Source organism: Ctenopharyngodon idella, chromosome 10 (assembly GCF_019924925.1).
Source record: "Ctenopharyngodon idella isolate HZGC_01 chromosome 10, HZGC01, whole genome shotgun sequence".
Taxonomy (NCBI): Eukaryota; Metazoa; Chordata; class Actinopteri; order Cypriniformes; family Xenocyprididae; genus Ctenopharyngodon; species Ctenopharyngodon idella.
In genome coordinates, this window is record NC_067229.1 from 9,186,022 (window position 1) to 9,209,451 (window position 23,430).

Sequence of the window (23,430 nt, forward strand, 5' to 3'; positions counted from 1 at the left end):
CATTATTATTATTAAGACATTATTTAACATATCTTCCACATGTGATCCCAAGTAAACCTCACTTAGCACACAAAAGTCCTGCCCACAACTGGCAAATATTAACTAAGTTAAAGACTTTGTTTGGTGAGTTTCTTCATCTCTTAGAGTGAGCAGACTAACAGATTGGGAAAAATGAGATCAATTCTTGTTGTTTTTTGTGTTTGGATATGCTTTAGCGTTGATGCATCGACACCGAATGGTAAGGCATTTCTTGTTGAAATGAATAACTAAATGAATTACATACGAAAATGAAAGCAATGATGTCATTTTCTAATTGTTTAGCAGATTGCTCTAAGATCCCAGAGGTGGAGAATGCAGAAGTTTCTCAAAGCTCAAGGAAGGACAACTACACTGATGGTGATAAACTTGAATACAACTGCAAACCTGGCTATGCATCTCCGCTAAAAATCACCTACAATTGCACGGATAATAAATGGACTAAATTGCGTGGTGGAAATTGTTCACGTGAGTATACAAGACACACAAAGTTTAGAAATCAGTTTAGTTTAGAAAAATACTTTCAAATCTAGTTGTATGCATTCAAAGTAATCAGATTAACTTATTATCATGTAATTTTATTGGACTTCAAAAGCTGAATTCTCAGAATTCTGAATTGTATCTTTTGTTTCTGATTCACAATCAGTCAAACGCTGTGAGCTGCCTGAAGATATTCCAAATGGTCGATACACTATTGTCAGTGGTAGTGCCTTTGTTTTTGGAACAACCATCAAGTACATCTGCAATGATGAGTGAGTATGTAAGTTCATATTAAGATTAAACTATTTGAAAAAAAGAAATAATAATATATACATTTGTCAAGCTACCAGATGATGAGTCGATTTGACACCAGAACATGTCAGGAGGGTGGATGGGACAATCAATTACCTGCATGTGAAGGTACTGAAAAGTCACCTACACACTTAAAAATTAAGGTTCCAAAAGTGGGTTTTCACAGAAGAACCACCTCAGCAAAGAACCTTTCAGTAAACAGATCTTAATTTTTTTTTTTTTTTCCCCCTTCTTCTTCTTAGTGTGAAGTTTTAACTATTTTCCACTATAAAGAAGCTATTGTGAAAAGGAAAAGTTCCATGTATGTTAAAGTTTCTTCATGGAACCAGATGTCAATAAATAACCTTTAATTTTAAAGGCACAATATGTAATATTTTTATATTAAAATATCCAAAAACCACTTGCACAGTGTTATATATTTCGTATAGTATTTCGTATATATTTCGTGAGTACTGTGTACTTACATTTTCCTAAATGTTTCCAAGAATTTGTAAATTCAGAGAAATTCACAATTTTAAATAGCGGCCGTCCCTCCCTTGTCATTTGTCGCCTGTCAATGACGTAATATTTGCGTTATCCCTGGTTTCCTTTTGTATGGCAAAGTAACCATGGCAACAGATGCGGACAGCTGCTTAACGTCTAGCGACACGTTGTTGTTTCGTTCAAACATTATGGACCATGGCAACTTGGCAAGCAAACTTTGCGACAAAAGGAGAAATAAAACGTGGATCAATATCGGCGTGGCGTTTGCGAGATGGTGAGAGCTTTGCGACAACTTTGACTTGACAGACCTCGACGCCGCTCTTGTATGTTATTAGACAAGGTAAGCAAATGTAGACGACATAAGACTAATCAATGTTATATAGCTCAACACAATGAAATGTTAGAATATCATCAGTGTTATATTCTAATGTTGATCTAGCTTACTGTTAGTCTCATACAGCCAACAAACTAATACATAGAATAACATTACAACTTTCAACACACTCAAATGCAGTTTAGTATGATAGTGTAACGTGAGACCAAGTGAAACAGTGCTGCGTTACCTCACAATTTTAATTCGTCAAATAAACTGACCTGTATGAGTAGTATTTCAACACTTGCAAGTAGTTCGGTAGAATGAAATGTCCTCATTCCTTTATATCCCCTGGAACTGGCGTGTGGTACTGTGACACCTGTCTCTCATTAGCAATCGCGCCCGCGATTCTCGGCTACGCCCTGCTTTATACCACAGTCATGTTAAAAACATGGATGCATTCACTCATCCATAAACATTATTTCGCCATAAACATTATTAGATCCATCGGAATGACGACAAGTTCCACGAGTCCACGCTCATTCACCGCGTCATAAATCTATGCCTTTGTTATTGTTTTGAAGAGTTTAGCGACCCCTAGCGGCGAAAAAAAACATACCCAAAAATGAAACCAATGTCATTTATTACTCACAATCATGTCGTTCTACAGCCGTAAGACCTTAGTTCATCTTCCGAACACAAATTAAGATATTGTTGGTGAAATCTGATGGTTCAATGAGGCCTCTATTGAGAGCAAAGCCATTGAAACTCTCACAGTCCATAAAGGTACTAAAAACATATTTGAAGCAGTTCATGTGAGTTCAGTGGTTCTATCTTAATATTATAAAGCGACAAGAATACCAAAAAATAAATAAATAAATAAAGACTTTTCAACTATCTATAAGGGCCGATTTCAAAACACTGCTTCAGAGCTTTTTGAATCAAATCAGTGAATCAAAGCGCCAAAGTTTCAGCAGTTTAGCCGTTTGATAGGAGATCCAAATCACTAATTCGAAACAAAAGATTCATAAAGCTCAGAAGCTTCATGAAGCAGTGTTTTGAATTCGGCCCAGATATTGTTGAAAAGTTGTTATTTTGTTTTTTTGGCACACAAAAAGTATTCTTGTCGCTTTATAGTGTTAAGGTAGAACCAATGAACATGAACTGTTTCAAATATGTTATTAGTACCTTTATGGACCTTGAGAGTTTGAATGGCTTTGCTCTCAATGCAGGCCTCACTGAGCCATCGGATTTCATCAACAATAACTTAATTTGTGTTCCGAAGATGAACGAAGGTCTTACGGCTGTAGAATGACATGAGGGTGAGTAATAAATGACTATTTTCATTTTTGGGTGAACTAACCCTTTAAGCACTGCATTTAGGCCTATATTTTCCTTTTCTGACTTGACACAAAATGCAGGTGACATCAGATTGAATTTTTCTATATATTTTTAATATGTTGAACTGTTGAAGTGGCTGGGCGACTTTGGTACTTAATTTTGCAATCTGAGGTATTAAAACTAGCCTCTTTTTTTTCTTCTTCTTCTTCTTTTTTTTTTTTAAGAGATATCGTGTGTCGCAGACAGCACAGAGGAAAACGTCAGAGTCGAGGGGCTCCCTGAAAATGATGGTTTAATCAGATATGGACACAGGTTGACATTTTCATGTAGTGATTATGGATGGATTTTACAAGGACCAAAAGAAATCACCTGCCAGTCGAATGGGCAGTGGAGCGGCCCATTTCCTAAATGTGTAGGTAAGGCCACAGAAAGTATATGCAAATTTAATATAACAAAAGACATAGTACGTATATGAATGTATAAATAAATAACACTCTGTATATAATATTTGTATATGCTATCTTGCATAGTGCTGAAAAAATATTTTGTATAATTAATAAAATGTGTTTATATCATTTTAATATATTATATATTTTATTTTATAATACTGTTTTGAATATATTACTTCAAAAATATTATTTTACATAAATGTTAATATATTAATACTGTTTTATATTATACATTTTATTTTATAATACTATTTTGAATATATTACTACAAAAATATTATTTTACATAAATGTTAATATATTAATACTGTTTTATATTATACATTTCTTGATAAGATAATGTATTTTGCTGCAATTCTTTTATTATTATATTTTTATTTTTTACAATTATTTTGAATATTCTAGGTAAAAATGCAATGTATGAATCAAATAAATTGGTTCACCGAATTACATAAATAAATTTGACTTCCCAATGGTAGAGATGCTGTCCGACTTCATGTGACGTCACTCTGATGTTTATCAAAATACTTTTTGGACATCCAACATTTCATAATCCAACATTTCATAATGTTGTTAGGGATAGATGTATACTTCATCTTTCACTCAATACCATATGACAAAAATGTAATTGTTATGTTAAACCCTACTCATTGGAAATCAGGGCCGTATTCACAAAACATCTTAAGGCTAAAAGTACAGTCAAACCAAAAATTATTTTATTTTTGATATTTTTGATATATTTTTTACTAGTGGGTGCAGGACACTATAGTTCATTTATGCAAGTGAGGATAGCAAAATAAAGTAAACCGTGACATATTATACCCAAAAATTCTTCATACAGTGGACTACCAGTAAAACTGATAAAAATTTGGAACCAAAAATTACACTTTAACCTGACCATGTTTTGCTTAAGTGTTATCTGACATAATTAAGATAATTTCTTCTGACACAGTTTACTTATGAGATCTTGTCATATATATTTTTTTTTTTTTACCATTTTTTTAAACTATAGTGAATAAACTGAATTAATGAATGAAATGTTCAAGGTAAATTTTGGTTTGACTGTAACTCCTAACTTGCTGATTTAGGAAACACTCGTAATAATTGGGGTGTCCTAAATTTAAGACTTCTAAAGTTTTGCTCTAAGAGTATTTCACAAAGTATTTTAGCATTAAAACCCTAAATCTGTGAAAAGTTAGGAGTAGTCAAGAGGACCTCTAAGTCACTATTACAATTACAAACAATCCTAAAATGGCTGTTGCTGACAATCCACCTCAGCAATCCGCCCAAAGACACTGTACACCATTGAGGCAATAGGTGATAGAGCCTTGGCTGCTGAGCCTTTTCTTCATAAATGCAATAAATATTTTCATTTATAGATTTTAATCTGCGAGGACAACAAAAAGGTTCATTTATGTATAAAGGCAAAATGTATTGAAGGATGGAGAATAAAACATTGCGGTCAAGTTGAAAATAATGTCCCATTGTCGGTGCCGATAGCCTTGTGGGGCAGCTCGAGTGACCCAAGTTCCAGTTCTGGCTCGTGGGACTTTCCTGATCCTGTCCCCCTTTCTCTCTTCCACTCGCTGTCCTATCATAATAAAAAGGCAAAAACGCCAAAAATAAACCTTTGAAAAGAAATAAATAAGAAATAAGAAAATAATGTCTGATGACCTGTGGCAGTTTTCACGAGTTCACACTTACAAATGATCGAATAGAGTAAAAGAGTAAAATAAGCGTGTATATATTATATATATATATTTGCCTCCTCTCGAGCTAATTAGAAGGACCATCCGAACCTGCCTGTAGTGTCTCCAAAACACTGGACCACATAAAGTATAAATGATTCTGTGTGGATAAATATGTGATCAAATGTCTGCTTTCTCTAGGGGCAACGTGTCCTCTAAACACAGCAGTGGGAGACTTAAAAATGGAGCGATTCCCTGATATTGAGGGTCCTGTCAAACCTAGACACAAGTTAATATTTTCATGCAATACAGAAGGGCTGAAATTAAAAGGACAGAGAGAAATCACCTGTCAGTCAAATGGAGAATGGAACAGCCCTTTTCCTAAATGTGAAGGTAAGACCACAGACGGTAAAAGCCTTGGATTGGACAAGATAGATCAAAGATAGATCTTTTGTTCACATGGAGGATGCTTGATTGATCCGATCTTTCTGTTTTTAGAGGTAATGTGTGTTGCAAAGCTGACAGTGAGCATGAGATCAGACAGACACCCGGTGCCTGAGGTTTCAGTCAGACCTGGACACACAATAACTCTTTCATGTGTTGGGAGGGGAGTGAAACTACAAGGACATAGCAAAATCACCTGCTTGTCAGATGGACAATGGGGCAACCCATTCCCTAAATGTATAGGAGGTAAGGTCAGATTCTTAATTACTGAGTTTTATTTGTACAGAACTGATGGAATGGCAGTTTCTTTTTATCCGTAAACACTGTGTTCATTGTCATCCTGTTTTAAAGGGAGACTACAGACATGTTTTTTTTTTCTTCAGATTTTCTGTCACTGTGTTCTCTCCATATTTGCGATGCTTTACAGCCTTTAGCCACTGCCTACAACGCTCTGGATCCTGAAACTGAAAAATCTCCCGCTAAACTTTTACTCTTTGAATATTTGCACCCGAGAATAATACAAATTGACACGCTTTAGTAGGAAATACTTCGCAGAAAGTTTCAGTCATAAGGCGTTATTTGACTCTGATCAAGCCTATCCAATAAGAGCAGACTTGATGGAGTGGCATTGGAGTGACCTTGGACGGCAACATGCCCAGTGCATTATGGGTGTCTAAATTTTTCCTATTGCCTCTTTCCTATTTTTCTCTAGTTAGGTAGCAGCGATTTCAACAAAAAATTTGCCTTTCTAACATAAAGGCAGCTACGTTTTATTGAAATCCATTTTGCCAGCACAACACAAGACTTTCTTGACTTGGGCCAGAACCAATCATCTAGCGACCACCCAAAACAACTTAGCAACAGCATAGCTACGCACTACTTGCCATGGCTGCGAGTTTTGAATGGAAAAATGCAATTCAAATTGCCCTCAGAAAGTCTAATTTAAATCTAGTTATTATATTATATTATATAGAAAAATCCAACCCAGATCTCTCAGATCAAAGCAGAAAGTCATTTTATTAAAATGACCTTACTAATGATGTGCATTACATTAAAAACATGTTCTGTTGTTTAAGGCTGTAAAAAAGGCATCTGGCTGATATTGAGATGTATTAATGCCACATTTACTTGGTGATCTAAAAACTGTCTAAAAAATGTCTTTGAACTCAGGGAAATGTGGGCCACCACCAAAGGTGAACTTTGCAGATACAACAGAAATAACAAAAAAGGAATATGATTCAGGGGAGAAAGTTGAATACAGCTGCTTTAATAAATACACACTGGTTCAGCGTCACCCCTACTCCAAATACTTGACCTGTGAACATGGAGAATGGAGAGGGAATATTAAGTGCTTAAGTAAGTATGAACACTCTACAACACCATATACATCAAAAACATGCAAGGCTTTTCTCACTGTATTTTGTTTTCTTTTTTTTCTTTTTCTTTTCCTTTTATTTATTTATTTATTTTATTTTTTTATTTATTTTATTTTTTTTGATATTTTGATGTAATCTTGTAGTTGAGGTTGTAGTTCTGGGGCCGTATTCACAAAACATCTTAAGGCTAAAAGTAGCTCCTAAATCTCCGATTTAGGAGAAACTCTTAAAAATAATGGGCGTGTCAGTCCTAAGTTTAGGAGTCCTAAATTTTTGCTCTAAGAGTATTTCACGAAGCATTTTAGCGCTAAAACTAGCTCCTAAATCTGTGAAACGTTAGGAGTAGTCAAGAGGACTCAGGAGTCACTAAGACCAAATCACAAACAGTCCTAATCCACCCAAAGTCACTGTACACCATTGAGGCAATAGTGATAGAGCCTTAGGTGCTGACCTTTTTCTTCATAAATGCAATACATTTTGATTTATAGATTTGAATCTACAATGAGGCGCCAAAAATAAATCTTTAACAAATAAATAAATATTGTCCGATTACCTGTAGCAGTGGTTTTCATGAGTTCACACTTACAAATGATTGAATAGAGTAATAAAATATATAATAAGCATATTTGGTGTACTGTCCAAGGGGATCGAGGGCTCCGAGCTTGGGATTTAGCCCAAACCCAAAGTTCTCCCCATATCCCCAGCCGAGAGTGAGGGACGGGGTGGCGGAGGGATGCAGAAAAGTGTCAAAGTAACTAGGCGAGTCGGCTCTCGTCTGTGTATTTATTCCTCTTCTCGTGCTGATTAGAAAGACCGTTTGAATGTGTTCCTCCCATACTTTGTTTATGAAACATAATTTGTCGCTTGAATTCTGCATTCTCTTGAGATGTAGACATCCAAGAGGCGCGACAATTAACTGTATATTGTTTAATTAGTGACACTTAGCCTACATTTTAAAATCTTTATTTGAATATGGCAACATTTGTATTTTAAAACCTTTATTTTAATATGGAAACATGACACCTCATTCTACAATATTTCTATGATTAAATCGCTGACTCCTCCCCCATCAGCCAATCATTGTGTGTATACTCTATAGCAACGAGGTCAACCCCGCCCTTACTCTTAACTTAAGACTTCAGTCTATTCCTTAGTAAAAGTTGGTCTCAGCAGCTTTGTGAATAGGTTTTAAGAGAAAACTCTTAGCTAAGAACTTTTCCTGCTATTTAGGAGAACTCTTAGTGGTAAGATAAAATGTTTTGTGAATACGGCCCCTGGTTCTGATGTATCAGTGAATGTATCCTGTGACACTGAGAGTGAGATGTTGGGTTTGTTTCAGAGCCCTGTTCAGTGACGGTGGAGAAAATGGACGAAAGAGGTATACAGCTGCGATGGCGTGGACGGGAAAAGATATTCTCACCACATAGGGATAGAATCATCTTTAGTTGTAAGAGCGGCAAATCTTCAACAGGCATTGACCTAACACAAACATGTAATGATGGAGAGATGACTTTGCCTCTCTGTGTGTGACAAGGAGAATAAAACATTACTGATGCATACAGCTGTACAAAATAAAATTTTTGTAACACTTTCTATGAAGCCTGTATTTAATGTATTATAAAGGTATTCCTAATGCATTATAATACATGCATAATGCCTTATAAACAACATTAAAATGTGGTGTATCATCTCATGAATAATTATATAACTATTATAACTATTAAGATTATGATGATTTATAACAAACAATGAATATAATTTTATCCACTTAAGTTATAATGGATTACATATCACATAGTTTCATTGGTAACACTTTAGTATAGGGAACACATATTAACTATTAACTACGATTTTTCCCTCAATAAACTCCTAATTTACTGCTTATTAATAGTCAGAAGGTAGTTGTTAAGTTTAGGTATTGGGTAGGATTAAGAATGTAGAATAAGGTCATGTAGAATAAGGCATTAATATGTGCTTAATGCACATAAATAGCCAATATTCTAATAATATGCATGCTAATAAGCCACTAGTTAAAAGACCCTAAAATAAAGTGTTACCATTTCATTTACCGTCTCATAACTTGACATTGTTTACTTAAGAACTGCACAGTATCATACTACATCTTATGAGTGGTCTTTTGCTGCTTAAAGTAAAATGACAAAAACAAAGTCTTCTTTTAAACATCTAAAAAGCTTTATAATGTGGTCATAATATTTATAAGTGGTCTTTGTCTGCTTTAAGTAAAGTAACAAAAGTTAAATCTTCTTTTAAACAGCCATAAGATATCATGAAGTGGCATTTCAAAAAAATAAGTTTCTTTCTTCTGTTGAACACAAAAGAAGATATTTTAAAGAATCAAACAGCCATAGTAAGAAAAAAATACTATGGAAGTCAAAGGCTGACATCAACTGTCTGGTTACCAACATTTAAAATATCTTCTTTTGTGTTCAACAGAAGAACGAAACTCATACAGGTTTGGAACAATTTGAAACACATTTTATTTTCTAACTATTGATAAAAATGTTCAAAGCAAATGGCTGTGTAAAAGAAGACTTTGTTTCTGTCACTTTGCTTTAAGGAGTAAAAGACCACTCATAAGATGTAGTATGATACTGCGCAGAAGTAAACAACACCAAGATTTGTGACTTGGGAAAGTAAAAGATAGGAAACTATGTTATGTATAATCCATATTGATTTGTGTTTTCAGAGCTGACAAGTTTATGTAAAATACATCAACTTTTTTTAAACTCTTCAAACTAAAGAGTAAAGTTGGGTCGCAAATGAAATAAAACTTCAGCTAATATTAGCACAAACAGACAACGTTATAGTTCTGTGCTGTGTAAACTCAGAAAATTGTTGTGAGCCTTTTTGCATTCAAACTCAATATTTCAAGTCAGCAAGTTTAATTGGAACGTGAATTTGTGCGGTACATCTGTTTAGGCATATTGTTGTCTAAAATAATGCAAAATTACAGTTCTTGCCCTTAAATAAAAGAAGAAAGCTGTCAAGTTTTCAACGAATCATTGGAGGGTGAGTCCTGTTTGATGGGGCGGAGGGAAGGGGTGCTTGTTTTCATCTACATTACACAGACTTCGAAGATTCATATCGCAAGCGGTCTGAAGAGTGTTCAGGAATATATCTTTTGGAAAACAGGTAGGCTAATATCAGAATTTTTCAAACATACTATTTTATGTTTAATACTAAAGAAATCTTGGCATTGATTTGTTTCAAATAAGGAAAGTGAATAATTCTTTAAATACTCCATGTTCAGTCGATACTGTTCATTTGCTTTGTAAACTGTACTAAGCACTGTCATGTTTTACAGCTTAAAATGAAATACTGTAAGCTATTTCTCTTTCTTCTATTAACGATCGTGGATGTCTCAACAAATGCTCAAGGTAACAACAATACAAAAAAAAAATAGCTAAACCATATTTTATATGTTGTACAAAAATAATATCGTTTTTTTTTTAATAAACAAGTGTTTATTTATAATGCCTGTCTGAATGTATACTGCTTTTTGTTAATTTTCCATAAAATCCAAATGTGGGTCCAAAATTGAAGTACATTATAAAACTGAAGTATCACTGATTTTATCAGTAGTATACTAGCATGCCATTCACCCTAAGTAGGGTACTTCAAATATACACTCCAGTATGGTTTTCATGTCTTAGAGGATTTTTTCCTCCTTTTCATGCTATTGGTTAATATCAGATGCTATTAAACTGCTCTTTATTGCAGTAAAACTTTAGCATCTATCTTTTTATATTGACTGAATTTCATTTCTTCTTCTACAGAAGTTACATGTGAGAGTGAACAACTCCTCAATGTTGACATTTTAATGGGACATCCAGGTATCGTTTCACCTTATAAACCTGGACATATCTTAGTTTTCTGATGCACAGATGTGAACCTGAAGATGTACGGCCAACGAACAATTGAATGCCTGTCAAATGGAAAATGGGATAACCCATATCCAAAATGTGGAGGTATGAAGAGATATTGCAGTAATATATTTGTTTTAAATATTTAAGGTTTGTTTTTACACATGAAATGTTGTTTATAATGTTGAAAAATATATCAAGATTGTAATTTATAGTTTAAAAAAAAAGTCATACGTTATTCTATTGGTTATTCATTAAAAACATCTATCATTCAATACATGCACAGATGAACTCTGTCCCAAACTGACAAATACTGTTTTAAGATTTTGTTTGCTGTCTTTATCTCTTAGTGTGAGTTGATTAACATCTAACTAGCCCCAGTCTACATACACAGAGAAAAATATGAGGTGCTGGTGCAATTGGAAATTTACCAGACATTGTGGTTGTTGGGCAATGTTAATTTTGTGAACTAATATGATTTTCACCTATAAAAAAAATGTAGGTTTGATAATTGATGTTGTATATTAAGACATGTGACATAAATAAGTCCTGATGGAGGACACTGCAGTGAACGTGTCCTCTAAACACAACAGTGGAAGACTTAAAATGGAGTGATTCCCTGATCTTGAGGGTCCCGTCAAACCTGGACACAGTTTAATATTTTCATGCATAAAATTCAAATGGTTCTCAAACTGAAGTAGGGGCCTGAGGTTTCACTCAGACCTGGACACACAATAACTCTTTCATGTGCTGTGAGGGGATCGAAATTAGCCTACAAGGACAGAGCAAAATCACTAGCTTGTCAAATGGAGAATGGAATGTCCCATTCCCTAAATGCGTAAGAGGGAAGATCACATTAGATAAATGCATTTAATTGGTTGTCAGTATTTTTTAGCAGTATTTGGTAATGCAAGCATCACTTTTTCTCATATTAAAACATATGCTCAAATTGGAACATAATTTATTGGCACATAACTCTCTCTTGACCTTAGTTACCATAGTTATGCACTAGCATGGCAGTGGGATTTGCATGGATAAGCAAACACCACTTGAATTTTCTTCAGAAGAATTAAGGGTCCAAAAGTGGGTTTTCACAGAAGTTCCCCAAAGAACCTTTCAGTGAACAGTTCTTAAAAGAATCCTTTTTTCCTGGTGTGAAGATCATTCTAAAAATCTGAAGAACCATTTTTCACTATAAAGAACCTTTTGTGGAAAGGAAAGGTTCCATGGATGTTAAAGGTTCTTCATTAAACCAGATGTCAATTAAGAACCTTTATTTTTAAGAGTGTAAACTGGGTGGCTTTGTGGCCTGATATAGCCTAACTGCTTTGGTGCTTATGGATTTTGCAATCTAAGGTCCTGAGAGTAGACTTTTTCTTTTCTTTTTTTATATAGCGGTATCGTGTGTCCCAGACAGCACAGAGGAAAACGTCAGAGTCGAGGGGCTCCCTGAAAATGATGGTTTAGTCAGATATGGACACAGGTTGACATTTTCATGTAGTGATTATGGATGGATTTTACAAGGACCAAATGAAATCACCTGCCAGTTGAATGGGCAATGGAGCGGTCCATTTCCTAAATGTATAGGTAAGGCCACAGAAAGTATATCCAAATTTAATATAACAAAAGACATAGTACGTATATGTATGTAAATAAATAACACTCTGTGTATAATATTTGTATATATTTGCTACAAAATATTTTGTATAATTAATATTAATACGCTTATATTATTTTATATTATACATTCTAATTTATAATAGTTCAGGTGTCATTCTTTTAATATATTATGCCCTACATTTTATTTTATAATACTTTTTTGAATATTTTTTACCAAAAGAAAATTTTTACATAAATACTGTTAATTATATTATTTTATATTATACATTTCTTATATAATATAATGTATTTTGTTACAGTTCTTTTATTATATTATTTATATATATAATTATTGACTTCAAAACACTGGGTCACATAAAGTATAAATGATTCTGTGTGGATAAATATGTGATCAAATGTCTGCTTTCTCTAGGGGAAACGTGTCCTCTAAACACAACAGTGGAAGACTTAAAAATGGAGCGATTCCCTGATATTGAGGGTCCCGTCAAACCTGAACACAAGTTAATATTTTCATGCAATAGAGAAGGGCTGAAATTAAAAGGACAGAGAGAAATCACCTGTCAGCCAAATGGAGAATGGAGCAGCCCTTTTCCTAAATGTGAAGGTAAGACCACAGACGGTAAAAGCCTTGGATTGGACAAGATAGATCAAAGATAGATCTGTTGTTCACATGGAGGATGCTTGATTGATCCGATCTTTCTGTTTTTAGAGGTAATGTGTGTTGCAAAGCTGACAGTGAACATGAGATCAGACGGACACCCGGGGCCTGAGGTTTCAGTCAGACCTGGACGCACAATAACTCTTTCATGTGTTGGGAGGGGAGTGAAACTACAAGGACATAGCAAAATCACCTGCTTGTCAGATGGACAATGGGGCAACCCATTCCCTAAATGTGTAGGAGGTAAGGTCAAATTCTTAATTAGTTGAGTTTTATTAGCAGTGTTTGCAAACATCACTATTGCTCATATTAAAGTGCAAGTTTGCAGATTTTCAGCCAGCTTTGTATTGTTACAATGTCTGTAGTATATGTAAATGAACAGTATTTACCTTTTCTCCATTTTACGTGGACAGAGAAATTTCCTTTCATTTGTCAGCAAAAGTCTGCTGGATAATGATAAACACTCCAAGACCTTTGTGAAAACTACAGAATTTATTTCCGCGCACAAACAGTTGGATCAACAGAAGGTTATTGTAAAAGTAGGTTTATCACAGAAATTTGTATGTTGTCTACTTTTTAAACAGCATTATGGTAAAAAAAAAAAAAAAAAATGGAACACTATATCAAAAGCTTTCTTACCTGTACTTCACAGTGTTTTGCTTCAGGGGGTTGGACAGAACTGATGGAACGGCAGTTTTTTTTATTTTTCCCCTCTGTTTGTCTGTAAACACTGTGTTCATAGTCATCCTGTTTGAAAAGGAGACTACAGACATCTTCTCGCCATATTTACGATTCTTTGCAGCCTTTAGCCACTGCCTACAACACGATGGATCCTTCACTGGAAACTGAAAACAATTCCCGCTAAACATTTACTCTTTGAATACCTGGGAACAATACAAATCGACACCATTGTGACTGAAAGTTTGCTAAGAAGTATTTCCTATACAATATCCAATAGGAACAGACTGAAGGGAGTGGCCTGGAACGGCAACATACCCAGTGCATTATGGGTGTCAAAAGTTTTCTATACCTATTTTGGCAAAAGACAGCAGTCCTTTTTCTCTAGTTAGGTAGCACCAATTTCAAATAAATTTTTTCCTTTATACCACAAAGACAGCCAAATTTTATTGAAAGCCATTTTGCCGCTAGTGAATTACCCCTTTAAAGTAAATGCTATGTAATTCATGAATGTAATTCATCAGGAACAACCCAAAACACTCAATACATATAATAATAAATACTCAAATTTTCTTCAGAAAGTCTCATTTAGATCTAGTTATATTATATTATATTATATTATATAGAAAAATCCAACCCAGATCTCTTCAAAACAGAATGTCATTTTCTTAAAGCATTTTATTAAAATTACCTTATATTCTCGTATTAATGATTTGCATTGTATTAAAAACATGTTCTGTTGTTTAAAGCTGTAAAAAGGCATCTGGCTGATATTGAGATGTATTAATGCCACATTTACTTGGTGATCTAAAAACTGTCTAAAAAATGTCTTTGAACTCAGGGAAATGTGGGCCACCACCAAAGGTGAACTTTGCAGATACAACAGAAATAACAAAAAAGGAATATAATTCAAGAGAGAGAGTTGAATACAGCTGCTTTAATAAATACACACTGGTTCAGAGTCACCCCTACTCCAAATACTTGACCTGTGAACATGGAGAATGGAGAGGGAATATTAAGTGTTTAAGTAAGTATGAACACTCTACAACACCATATACATCAAAGACATGCAAGGCTTTTCTCACTGTATTTTACTTTTTGATATTTTGATGTAATCTTGCTGAAGTTGTAGTTCTGGTTCTGATGAATCAATGAATGTATTCTGTGACACTGAGAGTGAGATGTTGGGTTTGTTTCAGAGCCCTGTTCAGTGTCTGTGGAGGAAATGGATGAACGAGGTATACAGCTGCGATGGGCTGGACAGGAAAAGATATTCTCACCACATGGGGATGAAATCGAATTCCGTTGTAAGAGAGGCAAATATTCAATAGGCAGTAACCTAAGACAAACATGTAATGATGGAGAGATGAATTTGCCTCTCTGTGTGTGACAAGGCGAATAAAACATTACTGATGCATACAGCTGTACAAAATAAAAAAATGTAACACTTTCTATGAAGCCTGTATTTAATGTATTATAAAGGTATTCCTAACGCATTATAATACATGTATAATGCCTTATAAACAACATTATAATGGTGTATCATCTCATGAATAATCGTAACCACAGTAATATATAACTATTTGTGGTTATACTATTAACTATTATAACTATTAAGATTATGATGATTTATAACAAACAATTAATATAATTTTATCCACTTAAGTTATAATGGATATATTAAAAGTTATAATGCTGTCATAATATTTATAAGTGGTCTTTGTCTGCTTTAAGTAAAGTAACGAATGTTAAAGGGTTAGTTCACCCAAAAATGAAAATAATGTAATTTATTACTCACCCTCATGCTGTTCCATTTTTCCATATTTTAAACTCTTCAAACTAAAGAAAAAATTTGGGTTGCAAATGAAATAAAACTTCAGCTAATATAAGCACAAACAGACAATGTTATAGTTCTGTGCTGTGTAAACTCAGAAAATTGTTGTGAGCCTTTTTGCATTCAAACTCAATATTTCAAGTCAGCAAGTTTAATTGGAACATGAATTTGTGCGGTACATCTGTTTAGGCATATTGTTGTCTAAAATAATGCAAAATTACAGTTCTTGCCCTTAAATAAAAGAAGAAAGCTGTCAAGTTTTCAACGAATCATTGGAGGGTGAGTCCTGTTTGATGGGGCGGAGGGAAGGGGTGCTTGTTTTCATCTACATTACACAGACTTCGAAGATTCATATCGCAAGCGGTCTGAAGAGTGTTCAGGAATATATCTTTTGGAGAACAGGTAGGCTAATATCAGAATTTTTCAAACATACTATTTTATGTTTAATACTAAAGAAATCTTGGCATTGATTTGTTTCAAATAAGGAAAGTGAATAATTCTTTAAATACTCCATGTTCAGTCGATACTGTTCATTTGCTTTGTAAACTGTACTAAGCACTGTCATGTTTTACAGCTTAAAATGAAATACTGTAAGCTATTTCTCTTTCTTCTATTAACGATCGTGGATGTCTCAACAAATGCTCAAGGTAACAACAATACAAAAAAAAAAGAGCTAAAGCATATTTTATATGTTGTACAAAAATATCAAGGAGTTTTTTTTAATAAACAAGTGTTTATTTATAATGCCTGTTTGAATGTATACTGCTTTTTGTTAATTTTCCATATAATGCAAATGTGGGTCTAAAATTGAAGTAGATTATAAAACTGAAGTAAAATTATAAAACAAAAGAATCACTGATTTTATCAGTAGTATACTAGCATGCCATACATTCTAAGTAGGGTACTTCAAATATACACTCCAGTATGGTTTTGATGTCTTCCTCCTTTTCATGCTATTGGTTAATATCAGATGCTATTAAACTGCTCTTTATTCCAGTAAAACTTTAACATCTATCTTTTTATATTGACTGAATTTCATTTCTTCTTCTACAGAAGTTACATGTGAGAGTGAACAACTCCTCAATGTTGACATTTTAATGGGACATCCAGGTATCGTTTCACCTTATAAACCTGGACATATCTTAGTTTTCCGATGCACAGATGTGAATCTGAAGATGTACGGCCAACGAACAATTGAATGCCTTTCAAATGGAAAATGGGATAACCCATATCCAGTATGTGGAGGTATGAGGAGATATTGCAGTAATATATTTGTTTTAAATATTCAAGGTTTGTTTTTACACATGAAATGTTTTTTTATAATGTTGAAAAATATATCAAGATTGTAATTTATACTAAAAAAGTCATGCGTTATTTTATTGGTTATTCATTAAAAACATCTATCATTCAATACATGCACAGATGAACTCTGTCCCAAACTGACAAATACTGTTTTAAGATTTTGTTTGCTGTCTTTATCTCTTAGTGTGAGTTGATTAACATCTAACTGCAATTGGAAATTTACCAGACATTGTGGTTGTTGGGCCAAGTTAATTTTGTGAACTAATATGATTTTCACCTTTAGAGAATGAAACAAAGCACAAAGACATTAAAATAAATCATCCAAACTCAATTAACAAATCTAACCAAAGATAATAAACATTTACAATAATATGCAAAGTCAACCACAAAAAATAGATTTTCACCCTCTAATTATTCCCAATCCCCCTCTCAGTAATTTCAAGTGCCTTGGAAAAAAAAAAAAAAAAAAAGATTAAGGTTATCAAAATGAGAGAAAGGAAGAAAACCAAATAGCTAACTCGCTTACCTCAGTCATATGCGGTGTTAACATTCCTTTTGGAGAATACTCCACATCTGATTGTGTATCCAGGGTTAGCACGAACCTTTCAACTAATTTCTCTTTAACCCCTTTACGAAGTTGTTTTAATTTAGCACTCTTAGGTAAATCTAATTCAATATTGAAGTGCTTACTCACTTTATGCAACTGATCTTTGGTAAGACACTCGAGTTTCTCTTCCGTAGGAGCAGCTAAGAAATCTTCCAAATTATCCAACATACAAAACAAAAAATTAGGAGCTAATTATCAAAATGAGTCGAGCCAACTATTTCCCAATTTCCCTTACTGGTGTTTGATTGGCGGAATACTGCAGAGGTTGCAAACGCAAGACCAAGGATTAGTTCAGAACATTTAGGAGCTGCCCCGTCAAATAAACAAAAAGAAAAACAACTTCCCTAACCTCTTCAGTGCGCCCACATGCAGCTCAACTGCAAAGCAGTCTACCGGCGTCCAACACACCAAACTAAAACAACAAACAGTGTTAATCGCTCTAACATAACACGGGACTCAGCTCTACAAAGCAGTCTAAACCGCATCATTTTCTTTTTCTTAGTCAAGCAAATGCAACACAATGCCTTAGGCCTACTTACCCCAAATCAAACACCACCAGTTCAAGCAAATTACTTGTTTGGCCCACTTGATATCTCCTCTCCAACACCAGAGAAAAAAAAAAATATCCAACTTAATATAAATCCATGTAGCTCTGCAAAGCTTTCAAAAAGATTTCTTCCAGCTGATCCCAGACGAGCCCCCAAATTGTTACAACCTGCATGGCCCAAAGCGGTGCAACAATTAACAGGGAAGCCACACACAGATTAGATTAATTCAAAAGTACATATTTATTAAAGTAACAAGAAAGAAAATATAAAGTCAACAGTTACAACAGAAAAAAAAAAAAAAATAATAACACAAAAAGAATCTCTGGTGGAGGAGAGAGTACAAGCCCAAGCCCGGTCAAGTTGAAAATAATGTCCTATTGTCGGTGCCGATAGCCTTGTGGGGCAGCTCGAGTGACCCGAGTTCCAGTTCTGGCTCGTGGGACTTTCCTGATCCTGTCCCCCTTTCTCTCTTCCACTCGCTGTCCTATCATAATAAAAAGGTAAAAAAACGCCAAAAATAAACCTTTGAAAATAAATAAATAAGAAATAAGAAAATAATGTCTGATGACCTGTGGCAGTTGTTTTCACAAGTTCACACTTACAAATGATCGAATAGAGTAAAAGAGTTAAATAAGCGTTTTTGGCGTGCTGTCCGAGGAGATGCTCCGAGCTCAGAATTTAGCCCAAACCCAGAGTATTCCCCTGTATCCTGGGAATAGAAACCAGCTGAGAGTGAGGAGTCTGAGTCGTCGACAGTTTTCTACGGAGGGATGCAGAAAACTGTCGAGATAACTAGGTGAGTCGGCTGTGTATATATATATACGCCTCTTCTCGAGCTGATTAGATGGACCATCCGAACCTGCTCCTCCCAAACATTTTATAAAACATTGTTTGTCGCTTGAATTCTGCAATCTCTTGAGACGCAGACATGAAAGAGGCTGACAATTAGCTGAATATGTACTTGTTTAATTAGTGACACTTAGCCTACATTTTAAAATCTTTATTTGAATATGGCAACATGATACCTCGTTCTACAATATTTCTATGGTTAAATCACTAACAGAGACTCCTCCCCTATCAGCCAATCACTGTGTGCATAGTTAATAAGTGTGTTGACATCATCCATAGCAACGAGGTCAACCCCACCCGTTCTCTTAGCTTAAGACTTCTCTCTATTCCTTAAGTTTGTCTCAGCAGCTATTGTTATGACCGTCTAGGGCCAGCCGTAACATAAATGAATGTGTGCTCACTCAAAGATAAATTTTCAACAAAGGTAAATAACAAAATAACAAACAAAAATAACTAATTTAAGTACCCTCTAAATTCCCTAAAAAAAAAAAAAAAGAAAACACATTAAAAGAAGATTACAAAGCAACTTCTCTAACTCCCTTAACTCAAAACATAGAATAAAGATATATGCCAAAAGAATTGGCGTCACACTCCCTACTTCCCTTAGGGTATTTACAAATAATATTTATATAATGTAACTGAAGGCAAAAGCAATACGGAAAATTATAACTCAAACTGAACAAAAGCAAATTTTACAAAGCACACACAAACACAGGAGAAATCAAGACAGAGCAACAAACAAAATGGCACAAAGTCGGCCTCGATAGGGTGTTTGGGGTGGTCCTTAGCGCAGCAGGAATCAACCAATCGGGATCTCTGCGCAGGCCACACCTTCTCCTGCACAGAAACACTCACAACAACATACATATACTCCTAAAAAGACATCGGATGTAACATGTAAACAGGTTTTAAGAGAAAACTCTTTTACTGCTATTTAGGAGAACTCTTAGTGGTAAGATAAAATGTTTTGTGAATACGCCCCCTGTAGTGTCTCCAAAACACTGGACCACATAAAGTATAAATGATTCTGTGTGAATAAATATGTGATCAAATGTCTGCTTTCTCTAGGGGAAACGTGTCCTCTAAACACAGCAGTGGAAGACTTAATAATGGAGCGATCCCCTGATATCGAGGGTCCCGTCAAACCTGAACACAAGTTAATATTTTCATGCAATAGAGAAGGGCTGAAATTAAAAGGACAGAGAGAAATCACCTGTCAGTCAAATGGAGAATGGAGCAGCCCTTTTCCTAAATGTGAAGGTAAGACCACAGACGGTAAAAGCCTTGGATTGGACAAAGATAGATCAAAGATAGATCTGTTGTTCACATGGAGGATGCTTGATTGATCCGATCTTTCTGTTTTTAGAGGTAATGTGTGTTGCAAACCTGACAGTGAACATGAGATCAGACATCACTGCGGACGAACATACGGGGCCTGAAGTTTCAGTCAGACCTGGACGCACAATAACTCTTTCATGTGTTGGGAGGGGAGTGAAACTACAAGGACATAGCAAAATCACCTGCTTGTCAGATGGACAATGGGATGACTCATTCCCTAAATGTATAGAAGGTAAGGTCAAATTCTTAATTATTGAGTTTTATTAGCAGTGTTTGCAACTTGTACAGAACAAATGGAATGGCAGTTTCTGTTTGTCCTTAAACACCGTGTTCATTGTCATCCTGTTTTAAAGGGAGACTACAGACATGGAGGTTTTTTCAGATTTTCTGTCACTGTGTTCTCTCCATATTTATGATTCTTTGCAGCCTTTAGCCACTGCCTACAACGCTCTGGATCCTGAAACTGAAAAAACTCCCGCTAAACTTTTACTCTTTAAATATTTGCACCCAAGAATAATACAAATTGACACAATTGTGACTGAAACTTTCTAAGTATTTCCTACTAAAGCAAGGCGTAATTTGACTCTGATCAAGCCTGTTCAATAGGAGTAGACTGGTGGGAGTGGCCTTGGACAGCAACATGCCCAGTGCATTATGGGTGTCTAAGTTTTCCTATACCTATTTTTCTCTAGTTAGGTAGCAGCGATTCCAACAAAAAATTTGCCTTTCTACCACAAAGGCAGCCAAGTTTTATTGAAATCCATTTTGCCAGCACAACACAAGTCTCTCTTGACTTGGGCCAGAATCAATCATCTAGCGACCACACGAAACAACTTAGCAACAGCATAGCTACGCACTACTTGCCATGGTGGCGAGTTTTGCATGGATAAACTCAAATTGTCCTCAGAAAGTCTAATTTAAATCTAGTTATTATATTATATTATATAGAAAAATCCAACCCAGATCGCTCAGATCAAAGCAGAAAGTCTTTTTATTAAAATGACCTTACTAATGATTTGCATTACATTAAAAACATGTTCTGTTGTTTAAGGCTGTAAAAAAAGGCATCTGGCTGATATTGAGATGTATTAATGCCACATTTACTTGGTGATCTAAAAACTGTCTAAAAAATGTCTTTGCCCTCAGGGAAATGTGGGCCACCACCAAAGGTGAACTTTGCAGATACAACAGAAATAACAAAAAAGGAATATGATTCAGGGGAGAAAGTTGAATACAGCTGCTTTAATAAATACACACTGGTTCAGAGTCACCCCTACTCCAAATACTTGACCTGTGAACATGGAGAATGGAGAGGGAATATTAAGTGCTTAAGTAAGTATGAACACTCTACAACACCATATACATCAAAAACATGCAAGGCTTTTCTCACTGTATTTTGTTTTCTTTTTTTTCTTTTTCTTTTCCTTTTATTTATTTATTTATTTATTTTATTTTTTTATTTATTTTATTTTTTTTGATATTTTGATGTAATCTTGTAGTTGAGGTTGTAGTTCTGGGGCCGTATTCACAAAACATCTTAAGGCTAAAAGTAGCTCCTAAATCTCCGATTTAGGAGAAACTCTTAAAAATAATGGGCGTGTCAGTCCTAAGTTTAGGAGTCCTAAATTTTTGCTCTAAGAGTATTTCACGAAGCATTTTAGCGCTAAAACTAGCTCCTAAATCTGTGAAACGTTAGGAGTAGTCAAGAGGACTCAGGAGTCACTAAGACCAAATCACAAACAGTCCTAATCCACCCAAAGTCACTGTACACCATTGAGGCAATAGTGATAGAGCCTTAGGTGCTGACCTTTTTCTTCATAAATGCAATACATTTTGATTTATAGATTTGAATCTACAATGAGGCGCCAAAAATAAATCTTTAACAAATAAATGAATATTTTCCGATTACCTGTGGCAGTGGTTTTCATGAGTTCACAGTTACAAATGATTGAATAGAGTAATAAAATATATAATAAGCATATTTGGTGTACTGTCCAAGGGGATCGAGGGCTCCGAGCTTGGGATTTAGCCCAAACCCAAAGTTCTCCCCATATCCCCAGCCGAGAGTGAGGGACGGGGTGGCGGAGGGATGCAGAAAACTGTCAAAGTAACTAGGCGAGTCGGCTCTCGTCTGTGTATTTATTCCTCTTCTCGTGCTGATTAGAAAGACCGTTTGAATGTGTTCCTCCCATACTTTGTTTATGAAACATAATTTGTCGCTTGAATTCTGCATTCTCTTGAGATGTAGACATCCAAGAGGCGCGACAATTAACTGTATATTGTTTAATTAGTGACACTTAGCCTACATTTTAAAACCTTTATTTGAATATGGCAACATTTGTATTTTAAAACCTTTATTTTAATATGGAAACATGACACCTCATTCTCTAATATATTTCTATGATTAAATCGCTGACTCCTCCCCCATCAGCCAATCATTGTGTGTATACTCCATAGCAACGAGGTCAACCCCGCCCTTACTCTTAACTTAAGACTTCAGTCTATTCCTTAGTAAAAGTTGGTCTCAGCAGCTTTGTGAATAGGTTTTAAGAGAAAACTCTTAGCTAAGAACTTTTCCTGCTATTTAGGAGAACTCTTAGTGGTAAGATAAAATGTTTTGTGAATACGGCCCCTGGTTCTGATGTATCAGTGAATGTATCCTGTGACACTGAGAGTGAGATGTTGGGTTTGTTTCAGAGCCCTGTTCAGTGACGGTGGAGGAAATGGACGAAAGAGGTATACAGCTGCGATGGCGTGGACGGGAAAAGATATTCTCACCACATGGGGATAGAATCATCTTTAGTTGTAAGAGAGGCAAACATTCAACAGGCAGTGACCTAATACAAACATGTAATGATGGAGAGATGACTTTGCCCCTGTGTGAGTGACAGTGAATAAAACATCACTGAAGCATCAGCTGTACTACTAAGCAAAAAGAAATGAAGCCGATCAAAATTAATCTTTTTTCCCAATTCAGTTTCATCTGTTCATGATTTCCTGCAATAAAAATACCAAATGTAGCATGTTTAAGATGTGCATGTATGAAAATATTATCCTAACCCTTTTAACCCTACATTTTTTTGCTAGATACCTTTTTTGCTAGATAAGTCATTGCATGTATTTTACTCATGAAACAACCCAAATAAAACTTTTATAACATTTATAATGTGAATTAATCAGTTACTAATGTA

General features: G+C 35.0%; 2 protein-coding genes across 6 annotated transcripts; both read left to right on the forward strand.

The window, feature by feature from the left end:
* Positions 1-70: 70 nt before the first annotated feature.
* On the forward strand, positions 71-23,405 carry LOC127520643 (complement factor H-like). Of its 5 annotated transcripts, none has more exons than XM_051908991.1 (9): positions 71-238; positions 322-504; positions 683-788; positions 860-936; positions 3,190-3,381; positions 5,303-5,494; positions 5,600-5,791; positions 21,386-21,571; positions 22,937-23,405. In XM_051908991.1, exons 1-9 carry the CDS (start codon positions 172-174, stop codon positions 23,125-23,127), a joined length of 1,386 nt encoding a protein of 461 aa, XP_051764951.1. In that variant the 5' UTR covers positions 71-171; the 3' UTR covers positions 23,128-23,405. The 5 variants fall into 5 exon arrangements, with proteins under 5 accessions (XP_051764951.1, XP_051764950.1, XP_051764952.1 ...); XM_051908990.1 differs by lacking the exons at positions 21,386-21,571; positions 22,937-23,405 and adding exons at positions 6,716-6,901; positions 8,261-8,514; XM_051908992.1 differs by lacking the exons at positions 21,386-21,571; positions 22,937-23,405 and adding exons at positions 6,716-6,901; positions 8,261-8,514 and having other exon boundaries at positions 73-238; positions 325-504.
* On the forward strand, positions 9,998-15,186 carry LOC127520646 (complement factor H-related protein 2-like). Its single transcript, XM_051908997.1, has 8 exons — positions 9,998-10,074; positions 10,247-10,319; positions 10,719-10,910; positions 12,201-12,392; positions 12,838-13,029; positions 13,135-13,326; positions 14,603-14,788; positions 14,961-15,186. Exons 3-8 carry the CDS (start codon positions 10,841-10,843, stop codon positions 15,149-15,151), a joined length of 1,023 nt encoding a protein of 340 aa, XP_051764957.1. The 5' UTR covers positions 9,998-10,074; positions 10,247-10,319; positions 10,719-10,840; the 3' UTR covers positions 15,152-15,186.
* Positions 23,406-23,430: the final 25 nt, after the last annotated feature.